We start from the raw sequence: 13716 nt of genomic DNA on the forward strand, positions 1-13716 counted from the left end.
TGGCTGCTTAGAAATTAAGTGTTAACGAGCAGTTGGACAGGTGTACCTAATAAAGTGGCCGGTGAGTGTACATGTATACATACAAGGCTAGCATCTTCCATGAATCAATTAATTAAGGGCAAAATTCTCAAACAATCACAACTTTTTTACATTCTATGCACTGTATATTACGCTACAGTTCAGTTTGTTTTTAGCAGTTTTTTTAATGCAAGACTCCTACCAGCTGGTCATAGATGTTGATGTGATTCTGAGACACACTGGCAGGTTGCACCCTGTTCTGCACCCTCTTACATTACATCAATTTAGAAAGAGATTTGTAGATTCTTGTAACATTCCTGCCTTTAATCAACACCAGCACTAGCTGGACACCAAAACATGGCACAGTATTACCATTTAGGTCATTTTGGCTTTAGCAATGAGAGATTTTCGGTAATGCTATTCTTTAGTCTAAAACTGATAGAAAATAAGTAGTTATGTGCTTTCCTCTGTTCTTAGTTTCAGACATGGGCGTTGTTATTTTAGGAATCTAACTCTTATTATCTGCCCTAAAGTTCCAGCATGGATACTCTTTGATGTGCTGCTGTGCCATGTTGCCACAGTTTTTACAACAAAAAGTCCTTATCCACTGTTTGGGTGGCGTTGATCCTGTTGACTTCTTTGTAAATATGTTTTTGATGCTGCTGGGTCTCCTTGTAATGGATTGGTGTGTTCTGTGAAAACAAGGAAAAAGAACAGAGGGTGTATGCAGTTGCTTCCAACCAGGAAGATGTTTTGAGGCCAGCTGAACCACAAGCCATTAGCTGTGTGCATGCTGTTAGATAAGATAGTCAGAAATCAAAGACGGATGAAATTAGACCTATTTAAATCAGTTGGTGCAGGTCTTATAAGGGGTTTAAAAAGCAGTATTCTTTTGTGAACTGATGAAATAAGATTATACTGTAAGGTGATTCTGTTTAATGCCATGGTCCTTTGTGTTCCTCTCTTGGCTTCCTGAAAAGGTCCCACCAATTCTACTCGACAGACAGTTTTCAGACTTCACCCCAGACATCACTCCCATCATCCTCGCAGCCCACACCAACAACTATGAGATCATCAAACTGCTAGTGCAGCGAGGTGTTTCCGTACCTCAGCCACATGCTGTGCGCTGCAACTGCGTGGAGTGTGTGTCCAGTTCCGACGTGGACAGCCTACGCCACTCGCGCTCCCGCCTTAACATCTACAAGGCCCTCGCCAGCCCGTCCCTGATTGCTCTCTCCAGCGAGGATCCTTTCCTCACGGCCTTCCAGCTCAGCTGGGAGCTGAAGGAGCTCAGCAGGGTAGAGAACGAGTTCAAGTCCGAGTATGAGGAGCTGTCCCATATGTGTAAACAATTTGCAAAGGACCTCTTGGACCAGACCCGAAGCTCTAAGGAATTGGAAATAATACTCAACTACCGTGATGACATGAACCCTCTGCTGGATGAGACCACTAATGATCTGGCCCGACTGAAGCTGGCTATCAAATTTTGCCAGAAAGAGGTAAGCTTATGATAACCTCTTGGCCCCCACAGCAGCACAATACCAATGTGTCTTGGTCTAATACTGGTACACATACAGACATACAGAGAACTGACAGGGTTTTACAATATATTGACACACGTGCAACAAGTATAACAAGGAATAAGAATTACATTGGTTGAACAACATTGACGGGATAACAAGACCGGTGCCAAGACGAGTTGTGAATGGCCTGAGATGGGTGGAGATGTCCTCGGGGAGTGTAGAACAACATATAATTGGCAGCCGGGCTCTTAGCAATGCATTACAGTAGCACTCTCAGACAGTCCCATGACAATTAGATAATCAGGGATAATGATGGGGTAAGTGATGGCCATTTCCCTGAAATATGTACTCATGATATTTTAATTAGGGAGGGAACATTTTACTGTCTTTTAACATCATCTTTTGAGTTTTTGTACTGTGGATGCAGTGCCAACTTTCTGTCATTTGTGGTGAAATACAACCAATATCAATTTACAAATTGTATTTACACAGTGGCATTGACTCAATAAGATTTGTCAAAGTTGTTTTGTATAAATCCAGCCACAATTGTAGTATTACTTAAGGTTATCATGAATTATATCTGTAAATGTATGCCATACTTTGCATGAAACAAAAATAAAGGCTGGTTAAAATTTGGTGTTAATAATGGATGGTGTAAAATAGGTCTCAATTCATCACATTTAGGAAAAAGAAATTAGTTGTCTTATTTATAGGACAAGAAATGTGGCATTATTTTTTGCATGCAGTGTTTTAGGTATTTTTGGCAATATGAGATGCTCAGTGGCTATTTGTTTGACCACAGATGTGTGATTTGCACAAGATTTCTTCTGTCGATTTTAAACCACATTTTACTTTAATCATCTACTACCTACGCTGCTTCTACTAGTAGTACTGCTACAACTACTACTTCCAATAATAAGCAAAAATAATGAGTACAGTCTTATCTGCAGTAAGGTTTTACTTTCCTAGGACCTGAACGCTCAATTGAGGGTAGTAGTAGCTTAGTCCGTAGGGAGTTGGATTGGGAACTGGAGGGTTGCTGGTTCAAATCCCTGTACAGACTAAAGTGTGAATTGGCAGCTGGAGAGATGCTTCTTCACCTCCTGTGCACTGCCAGTTGTCTTTGCGCAAGGCAACGTACCCCCCCCCTTCCCCCAACCGCCCAGAGCACTGGCAGCCCACCCTGATATCTCTTCATTTGTGCATCAATAGATCCTGTGCATGTGTGTGTGTATTTCAGGCCTGTATGTAGTGATTACTAACAAAACAGAGTTTAAATGGTATTCAATAAACTGGTCTGTAGGCAAGTCAGATGGCAACAGGATGTCCTGGATGGGAGGAGTCCTTTAAAATGTGTTTGGCTCTGCTGAGGCCACAAGATGGGAAGATGTCTTTCTGGGGGGTCAGAGGGCAACCGATGATTTTCTGTGTGGTATTGATGACCGTCTGAAGAGATCTCCTTTTGGCTGCAGAAAAGGCCACCAGCAGCTTTTCTCCCAGACGTTTTTTTCTGCGCACTGTCAGGAAGTGTAGTCGCTGCTGAGCCTTCTTAACAGCCGCAACGGTGTTTAAAATTGGATTAATTAATTTGAAGAGACCTGTATGTGAAAGACCTGTATGCGCTTGTCAACAGAGGCATTTTCATTGCAGCTCTTAATGTAGTACAGAACAGTTACTGCATAAATCCTGTTTTTGGAATATGTCAATCCTACCCTGCATTATTCTCCCTCAGGCCAGGTTGTAATAGTCTATGTCATCCTGGAGCACACACCCCCGTATGCTGGGATAAGGAGCACTGAGAGGGGAGCAGACCGGCCTAGGTGTGGGATACATGCAACCCTATATGGATGATCTATACCAGGGGTTCCCAAAACTTTCAGCCCACAACCCCCAAAGTAACGGTGCAAGTGACTTGCGACCCCCCCACTATAAACGTATATAAACATTGCGCGCAACCATGCACGCACTATAGGCATGAAAATCAAAAGAGCTGTTCCCTTTTTATTTATTTGCTTGGTTTTATTTTAAATTTAGCCACTAATTTTACCTTGTATTAAAATCATGGCTAACAGATGCTAATTCTAATTGTTTTTAAATTTTTAACTCAACTTGCGACCCCCCCTCTCTGGCTCACGACCCCCCGGTGGATCCCGACCCCCACTTTGGGAATCACTGATCTATACAATGCTGCTCATGAGTATAGGAACCCTAGCTTAAGTTGACTGAAAAGAGGAATAAAAAAAATATCTTCTGGAAATTGATCTTATTGCCTTAATTGAAGGACACCAATTTTATTTTGTGAATAAATAATATATCATAAATAAATAAATGGTACTCCTTAAAATAAGGGGGTTATAAGTATGGAGAGCCCTATGTTAAATTCCCATAGAGAAAGGCAGATTTTTATTATTAAAGGCCAATTATATGATGGATACAGGATACTACGCATGGAGGGTTATTTTAATTCCAAAGGCCAAGGGAACTTTATCAGGATGCATTGTATCCTAAACCATACTCTATACCAGGGGTCAGCCAACCAGCGGCAAATGTTCCAACCATTGGCACACTAGTGCGCATGCAAGAGAGTGTTTTATAAATGTTTCAATCTGCATGCTAATCAACCTCTTTCACAGCCATTGGCAGTAGTTTAAATGATCTATCCCCTTCCAAATTCGGCAAATACACGCCCTACTCTGCCTCTGATTGGCTACTACCCGTTGCCTTCCTCATAGAATGTGACGCAAAGGAAAAAAAATAACATCGCTTAAGTGGGGTCGGTTAATGATTGCAGGCTTGATTAACAAGAACGTTTTAAGAATGGCACTTCTAAACAAAAAGAGATTGCCGAACCCTTTGCTACACATTATGCATTCATTTTGAATTTGCCTTAGAACATAACTATTAATTTAAAGTGGAGGGTGATGTGACATGTGAATGGGGTTAGGCCTAAAGGATTGGGAGAAAAATATGAATCAGTATTTTTTTGCTTAGAATTGATATTACGATTCTCTGCTACGATTTTTTTGAGCATGACAAAACAAAACTAATTGGCAGTACCAAACATAGATTTTTTTTTTGCCACTTTTTGCACATTGCTCATCGCCACAGGCCTGTACACATAGAGACTTCAATGAAGAGAAGGGAGATTTTATACAGTCTGTTTCAAACAGGGTGAAACGAGATTGCGATTTCATAACGGTTAATCGTGCAGGCCTAAATGGGACTATTTTCACCTTCCAAATACCTTCCTCAGACACAATTTGCTCCTGCCAGATGCAACCTTTTTCCTCCAGTCATGTAATGGCAAATCAACACCTCAGAAGGACAGATGTGTCCTTCTGAGGTGTTGATTTGCCATAACATGGACGTTATGGATGTTATGGACTTGCTATAACAAGACTAGAATACATTCAAAATGTCAGAGTCTGCATTAATAGATGACCTCACCACCCACAATTTGCCACATACTACCCTAATGGGGATCCATTTGCCCATAACTACGTTAAGATGAAATTAACCTCAATCACCATCTGCAGATGTCCAGCAGATGTTTATACCAAATCTCAGTCAATCACTTCTTAACAGAGGAGAAAAGAACAAGAAAGACATGTGTTCCCTCTTAAACATTTGTCTTGCACGCTTACTAGATAAAAGTAACATATTGTGTTTTTACAACTCTTGTGATTGGATGTTAGCTAAGTTGTGCTAACACATAATTTAGACAGCATGATCTATTGGTTTGCTGCATATATGCATTCTTTTATCAGTGTCTTGCCTCTCTCTTTCGGTCCAATAGGATGAAGAATGTTGAAGCATGTTTTTTCCATCCCTAAGTGTTGCCCTTTGGTCCAGGCATTTCCAAAATGTCTGCTGGTACTCCCTTACTCGTGTGAAATGTATATTAAACAAAAGCTAAAGTATGGTCAGACATGGGGCATACCTGATGGGGGAGGGGGGGGGGTTGTCTGTTGTGTCTCATTAGCAACTGAAAATCCTTTTAAATGTGTTTGTTCAGGGTCCTCAGTTGGAGGGTTTCCTGAAGGATGGTTTTAGAGACTTAAATAAGGTTCTTCATGTCAGGTTGTTAAACAAAAAATGTATATCTTGTCTGAAATATGGATACTCCAACATGGACAAGATGCCACAGCAAAGTAATAAAACAAAATGATCCAGTGGTGATAGCAATTTGTCAGCAGTTTTTTCACTTGCACTTGTAAGTTGTTTATTTAAAGATATAATATGTTAGATATTTCTACGACTAGATCTTATAAAATGCAGCGAGCATGATGACTGAAATTTTAAATACAGCCTTTAGCGTCTTGAATAATCTTATGTGTATGTATAATTTCTTTTTCGTGTAGTATTTGCAGTTTGTGCATAATTGCCTTTGGTGTGATTCGTCCATACTCTTCTGAATGGATCGCTGAAAAAAAGGGGTTAAAAAAAGGGCAGGTTCATTTTAATTAACATGTGTTTCTTTGTCTCGCCCTTTCTTTCAGTTTGTTGCTCAACCCAATTGTCAGCAGCTGCTGGCGTCTCGGTGGTATGATGAGTTTCCAGGCTGGAGGAGGCGTCACTGGGCAGGAAAACTCATCACATGTATCTTCATTGGCCTCCTCTTCCCACTGCTATCCATCTTATACCTGATCTCTCCAAAGAGCCGCTATGGCTTATTCATCCGCAAGCCCTTCATCAAGTTCATCTGTCACACTTCTTCCTACCTGACCTTCCTCTTCCTGCTCTTCTTGGCCTCACAGCACATAGCCGCGGCACACCCGGAACATCAAGGCCCAAAACCCACCACCGTGGAATGGATGATCCTGCCCTGGGTGCTTGGTAACAACAAACATAACACACACACTTTTAACAGACTGCTGTTATCATGCACAGTTGTACATGTGTACACTGTAGTCACACACACTTGGAAAAAGTTCAACCACGGTGCTTACCATTGCCATACTGTACTTTCTTCACACTGGTTGGTTGTCACATGTTTCTCTTTCCTCCAGAACTTTACTTGAATGACGGTGCAACAATGACAAATCCTCTTTGTTGTTTGTTCATCTCTCACAGGTTTTATATGGACTGAGATCAAGCAGATGTGGGATAGTGGTTTCCAAGACTACCTAGATGACTGGTGGAACTTAATGGACTTCATAATGAACTCTTTGTATCTTGCAACAATTTCTCTGAAAATTGTTGCCTTTGCAAAGGTACTATATGTCCTACACTGTAAGATATTTGACAGCCAAATGTTCAAAAATATTTATATCTTTACATTTTTACCTAACTAAAAAACATATATTTAATCCCCCTTTCCTGTGTTTTGCAGTAGTCAACTTGTGATCTGGGAAACTTAGAACTTTGCTGGATTCTATTTTAATGGTAGTCTATGTATTCCTCATTTTATTCTCTTTCCTTTTTTTACAGTACAGTGGGCACAAACCCAGAGACAGCTGGGAAATGTGGCACCCGACTTTGGTTGCAGAGGCATTGTTTGCCATCGCCAACATCTTCAGCTCCTTGCGCCTCATCTGCCTTTTCACTGCCAACTCCCATCTGGGCCCCTTACAGATCTCACTGGGCCGCATGCTCCTGGACATCCTCAAGTTTCTCTTCATCTACTGTCTGGTGCTCCTAGCCTTTGCCAATGGCCTAAACCAGCTGTACTTCTATTATGAAACCGAGGATGTTAAGTGCAAGGGGATTCGCTGTGAAAAGCAAAACAACGCCTTCTCAACGCAAGTGGAAGTTCTTAAATAAATTGTCCCTGACAAATCTGCATTGTTAAAAATTAATGTTTTGTTTTTCCAAGCGCATTTCGAGATGTATTGTTGTTTGCTTTTCAGGCTGTTCGAGACACTACAGTCATTATTTTGGTCTATATTTGGCCTGATTTCCCTCTATGTGACCAATGTGGAACCGGGACATGAATTTACTGAGTTTGTGGGCTCTACCATGTTTGGCACGTACAATGTCATCTCCCTGGTAGTGCTTCTGAACATGCTTATTGCAATGATGAACAACTCCTACCAGCACATTGCTGTGAGTGCTAAAGCTTACCTATTTTACAGTTTTATCACACTAATAAATCTTGTATTTCTTTGCAAACCCTTTTGATCAACTGCTCTTATTTCTACTTTTCAGGATCATGCAGACATAGAATGGAAATTTGCAAGAACAAAATTATGGATGAGCTATTTTGAAGAAGGGGGAACTTTGCCATCTCCATTCAATATAATACCAAGTCCAAAGTCAGTTTATTATTTATTTGGATGGATAAAGACGCTGTTGTTTAAGAGAACAAGCATAATAAGGCTCGAAACCTTCGAAAGTTTGGGGGTGAGGAGTTTCCAGAGATTTGCTCTTATCTGTTACCACTGCTCCATTGCATCCATGTTCTATACTTTGGTGTTAGAACTAATTTGGATTACATGTTCTTTTTAGGGATTGGTCATTCAGTTAAGAGTTAATCATCCTAAGCATGCAAATAATGTGTTCCTTTGTTCTTAGACCTTTTTTTCTTCCTTTAATTGTAGAGACGCGCAGCCGAAAATGTAAGAGTAAACCACGTGTATCAGGTAATACCTTTTTTTTTTATGTGTAAAGTTTTGTTGTATCATTATTGACTTGTCATTGGCCCAATACCAAAGTGTGCCCTAAGGACTAAAAACTCACAGACTGATTGATCTCAGGTGCTAAGTGAGTGAGTGTGTGAGGCCACATGGGCTCAGATAGATATAAATGGGATTGGGACAGCAACCTCATGAGATCACATGTTACCTTGGCGACGTTTAATAACAAAGATGTTGCTAACACTTGCCGGTTTTGGTATTTTCATTTTAAGTTTGTTGCTTTCCACACGGCCAAAGCCCAGGAGACGGCTGGTTCCAAATTCTTTCAAACGCTTGTTCTACAAGCTGGACAACAGGTCCGCTCCGCTCCATGGGCGTGTGGCGTGCTGTTGTTTATCTTTGTAATTCCCGGATTTCCCTTTGGTCTCTGCGGTAAACATCAACAAACGCTTTGCCCCAAGCCCTTACGAATTTCCCGAGAAGGCACACCAAATTCCACTTCCACCAAAGTCTGTGAGTCGTAAATTTGGGATTGGGCCATGGTCATTTTTGATAAAAAACTAAACAATTATGTTTATTTTTTAGGAAGTTTTGAGGAACCTTGTTAAGCGATATGTGGCCGCAATGATCAGAGATGCTAAGACAGAGGAAGGCCTGACAGAAGACAATTTCAAGGTAGCATGCAGTCCGTGAGCCAAGTTTTCTTGCTGTGTTATCTCTGCTGTTGTTTAATCTCTGGTTCTCAACAATTGACAGGAGCTAAAGCAAGATATCTCCAGCTTCCGCTATGAAGTCCTGGGAATGATGAAGGGGAACCCTCAAGGTGGTAACGTTGCAAGCTCCACCTTGGCATACCCTGGAAACTCATTCAAATATTCTCCTAAATTCCCTATTGATGAGCCTCAACAGACACTAAACGTGTTTGATTTGACCGTCCCAACCCTGCCCATCACCAGGTCTGGATCCCTCCAGAGACACAGCAGGCTCCCTTCTCAGAAATGTGATGAAATATACTCATTGTCAGAGGAAGATACGGTGGGATCTAGTGGACGAAACCCAAACCTACTTCATACTGAGAAAGTAATTGTGGAAGTCTTACAGAAAGTGGAGAAAGGACTTTCAGGAGATTGAACATCTCCTGAAATTGCAATGAACACACTGAGGAAGTAAAAAATGGGCCAAAGAAATAGAAAAACGAATGGTTATCTGCTAGTGAGAAATGTTAATGAAACTTTCTTTTATTTTATTTTATTTAATTCTCTGTACACACAACTACATTCATCTTCAGTTAATAATCTGGTTTTCTATCATATATACAGTACAATCGTATATAATATGTTATCTCACATTATATTACATGCATTCACATCTGATTGATGGAAGTTAGAAGAACAATACTGAGTGAGGATTGACCTCAGTAAGTGTTAACTTGATGCTCAGGGAATTGTGATGCAAGTTTATAATTCACATTTTATCTTTACAATTAATTCCAAAAAGGCCTCACACGCTGCTGCCTTTCCTATCCTCTTGCACAATGAACTATCCTCTCGCTGTGATATGCAAAAGTATCTTAAATCCCTATCTATAATAAATATATCCTCATATGCTGACAGTTTACTGTCCCTTTTGCTAAAACGAGTTATACAATAAGAAATAATCAAGCACATCATAACATAAAGACAAGTTTGGAGTTATATAACACCGGAACAAATTCTATTTTGAATTTGGACATATCTTGTCAATTGAGCAATGTAGCAGCTGGCTAATTCAAAGCTTTGGGTCAGCCCTTTAACTCCATAACCTTCCTAACCTGTTTGTTGAGAGGGAATGTTTGACTTTTTTAATTCTGTTGCTGGAACAGAAGAGGCACGCTATGCAATCTAGGCGTGATTTGTTGCAAGATTTATTTCTCAACCAAATGTTTCATATACTATGACTTGCAGACATACTCTTGTGATCTATGCGTTTTTGTGCAATGCTGTAACATTGTTTCTTACTTTTTTGGAGTCATTTACAACCCATGTAGCTCTTTCAACTTGTTATGCTCTTTTATTTCAAAATATGCATATTAAAGAAAACAACTGAAATATGTTAAATTGGCCTCAAATCATTCTTCCGATTGGTTTTTCTGCTGAAATTTCTTGTTTAATGGAGAAAAGATTTCAGTAAATAGTTTCTTACTTGTTTTTATATATATATATATACACACTCACACACACACACACACACACACACACACACACACACACACACACATCTCTGTGACATAGTGCACTAGATGCACAGAGTTTACATGGACATCAGTTTCTCTTCTACTTTGCATTCTCCACGGTCCAGTGCACTCCTGTTGGCAGAATAAATGCTCATTTTGAACATTATTAAAAAAACTGACTCTCCCTTAGGTGAACTGTAAATTAATTGTTACATCTGGAGCTTTTCTCATCAACAGCGGGATTGCAGTACTTCATAAAATAATTCCAACCATCTCTTGCAACTTATAGAATGCAACAATAGAATGCAACTACAGTAATTGAGTATTCATTAGTCTAAGACATGTTGTAAAGTACAATATTATTGTAGTCCATTCTATGCTGCTTTATACAGCCTCCAGTTCATTTCACATGAGTTCATAAACAAGGTCATTTATGAGTTTGGCCACTATTAAAAATGTAACACTCAGTTACCATTGATCGTGTTTGTTAAAGCTCTCCCTGTCATGATTTGGTGATTATATGGTTAGAAGAATAATCAGCTTGTGTTCATTTGTTACAACTTATCAAGCGCCCTCTAGTGAAGTGTCCATCCATCCATCTTCGTCCGCAAATCTGCTATCGGGCTCTGGGGGCAGCAGCTCCAGCAGGGGACCCCAAACTTCCCTTTCACAAGCCACATCAACCAGCTCCAACTGGGGGATGCTGAGGCGTTCCCAAGTCAGGTTGGAGATATAATCCCTCTACCTAGTCCTGGGTCTTCCCCGAGGCCTCCTCCCAGCTGGACATGCCTGGAACACCTCCCTAGGGAGGCACCCAGGAGGCATCCTTACCAGATGCCCGAACCACCTCAACTTGCTCATTTAGACACGAAGGAGCAGCGGCTCTACTCCAAGCTCCTCACGGATGACTGAGATTCTCACCCTAGGGAGACGCCAGCCCCCCTACTAAGGAAATCCATTTCGGCCACTTGTACCCTGGATCTCGTTCTTTCAGTCATAACCCAGCCTTTGTGACCATAGGTGAAGGTAGGAACAAAAACTGACCGGTAGATCGAGAGCTTTGCCTTGTGGCTCAGTTCCCTTTTCATCACAACGGTGCGATAAATTGAATGTAATACTGCATCGTAATACCTGCGCCGATTCTCCGACCAATCTTCTGCCCCATGGTCCCCTCACTCGCAAACAAGACCCCAAGGCTCCTTCACTTGGGGTAAGGACTCACTCCCTACATGAAGAAGGCACCCCATCGGTTTCCTGCTGAGAACCATGGCCTCAGATTTAGAGGTTCTGATCCTCATCCCAGCCGCTTCACACTCGGCTGCAAACCGATCCATGAGATCCTGAGCCCACCAAACTGCAAAACCTCCCCACCCCGACTACGCCTTGATATCCTCTCTATAAATATTACAAACAGGATTTGTGACAAAGTGCAGCCTTGGCAGAGGCCAATCCTCACCTGGAACGAGCCCGACTTGCTGCCAAGAACCCGGACATAGCTTATAATTTAATTTAATTGATACTGTTTATTGATCCCCAGTGAGGAAATTACAATCAGCAACCCAACTCCCTACGGATTGAGCTCAGTCCGTAGGGAGTTGACGCTATGAAGGTGTTTTCATTTTCCTGTTACCATAGCAGTCGAGAGCAAATCACACTATCTTTAGAGAGCCAATCAACAGACTATTTAGTCTTTGAACTTTATCTGGAGATATCACTCACTTTCTATTGATGCTGCATTGCACTGAGAGGAGCTACATACAGAGGAAACTGTACTTAAATCAAAATGTACTTTATCCATTATTTTTGACTCATATGATGTGTGTGTGTTTTTATGTGTGTGTGTGTGTGTGTGTGTGTGTGTGTGTGTGTGTGTGTGTGTGTGTGTGTGTGTGTGTGTGTGTGTTTGAGAGACACACAGTGTTCTGATTCAAAGTGAAAAAGCCACACTGCATTTCATTCACAATGCAGAGAGTTCATAATTTTCAGTCTCAATGCAAGAAAGTAGTTGAGTCTTTGTTTGAGATTATAAGAGAGTTTGGATTGTAAAGTTAATTTTTTCCAGTCTTTAGGAGATGAAAAGGGATTTTATGTCTAAGGGCATTTCCTTTACTAATCAAGTTCATAAGAGGCAAGCTGCCTTGAAAATATCACTGGCCATGTGGTTTGCTGAATGGTTAATTTTCTGATGTGTTTTCCACTTTTCCACTCACTGGTAAAAATAAATACACATAATTCACAAGCATGATTTAGCCACCTGGTTTTCAGTCTTCGATCTGTGCTGCAGTATTGATTCCTGGGTTTTCTTCTTTTTTTTTTTTTTTACAATCCAGTAGTTGGCCAGGAGGACATTACTTTACTGCTCCCATTTGTAACATCTGTCTAGCCAGGAGGTTGAACAACATGTGGCAGAATGATTGGTGTAAGTGATGCCACTTGGGTATGCTATGAGCAACAACACCCACTGGTGAAGCTCAACACCAGCTGCACTTTTACAACTTTCAATGTTTGATGCCATGGTTCATTTCGCTCATTAATATGGAACCAAACAGATCTAATAGCACGTTATAAAGTAGCTGCTGGAGTTGTGAGCCTACTAACAGACAATTTCCTTAGTGCTGTGTCTGTAGTTCAATCAGGATACTTTTGCTTACATGAAAGTACAAATGTCTGTGTCCTGTTAGTTTATGCGTTGCAAGACTTGCCAATAAATTAGAGATATGGCTTTAAAAGGCTGGTGTGGCTCTAATTAGAATGCATTTGGAAAAATGAAGAAAAACAAAATAAAGCAGCAATGTATGGATACAGGTGCACATTTTCAAATTTAGAACTGAATAAACTCAGATTTTACCTCAAAGTTTGGGTGTTGCGGTTGGGTTGACTGATTCGTGGCTTGATAAGAAGTCTCTCATAATTTAAATAGTGATTCATCTCAGTATTTATTCCCTCTCCAATTTATAAAACTTTTTTTGTGACAATTTTATTATCCGTGTTAAATAATAATGCAGTGAGACTTACTGCCTGCACTCTCTCCCACCACTTGGTGGAGCAAACTACATTCTGAAAGATGTCCACAATCAGTGCTCTGGCATTTGTTCAGAGCAGAGATTATGCAATATATGCAAATGTTTCTTTGTTTGCTGTCCAAAAAAAGGACTTTAAAAAAAAAATGCAGCTAGATCCTGTATCCCATCTGCTCATTATGTATTTCTCTTATGTGGTTCTTCTTTGCAGGGCTCCAAAAAATATGCAGAGCTGTTTTGTGGCAGTGCAGTGAGAACTATTTACTTAAGCAATTTGTTTCATAATACGTCTAATATTGAGCTTTAAACTCATAATTCTTTTAAACAAAAGGTGTGCCAAAGTGTCACAGATAATATGCACATCATGG

The 13716-nt window shown here is 40.6% G+C and overlaps 1 protein-coding gene across 1 annotated transcript in view; it reads left to right on the forward strand.

Moving 5' to 3' along the window:
• trpc4b (transient receptor potential cation channel, subfamily C, member 4b) overlaps positions 1–9283 on the forward strand; it is a 12948-nt gene extending 3665 nt beyond the window's left edge. The window contains exons 3-11 of the mRNA XM_034866389.1: positions 999–1517; positions 6041–6377; positions 6615–6754; positions 6972–7282; positions 7391–7586; positions 7689–7883; positions 8081–8122; positions 8702–8791; positions 8873–9283. Of these exons, the coding sequence (XP_034722280.1) occupies positions 999–1517; positions 6041–6377; positions 6615–6754; positions 6972–7282; positions 7391–7586; positions 7689–7883; positions 8081–8122; positions 8702–8791; positions 8873–9247 (2205 nt within the window). The 3' untranslated portion in view covers positions 9248–9283. The remainder of the gene's footprint in view (positions 1–998; positions 1518–6040; positions 6378–6614; positions 6755–6971; positions 7283–7390; positions 7587–7688; positions 7884–8080; positions 8123–8701; positions 8792–8872) is intronic.
• Positions 9284–13716: the final 4433 nt, after the last annotated feature.

This window comes from Etheostoma cragini, chromosome 3, assembly GCF_013103735.1.
Source record: "Etheostoma cragini isolate CJK2018 chromosome 3, CSU_Ecrag_1.0, whole genome shotgun sequence".
Classification (NCBI taxonomy): domain Eukaryota; kingdom Metazoa; phylum Chordata; class Actinopteri; order Perciformes; family Percidae; genus Etheostoma; species Etheostoma cragini.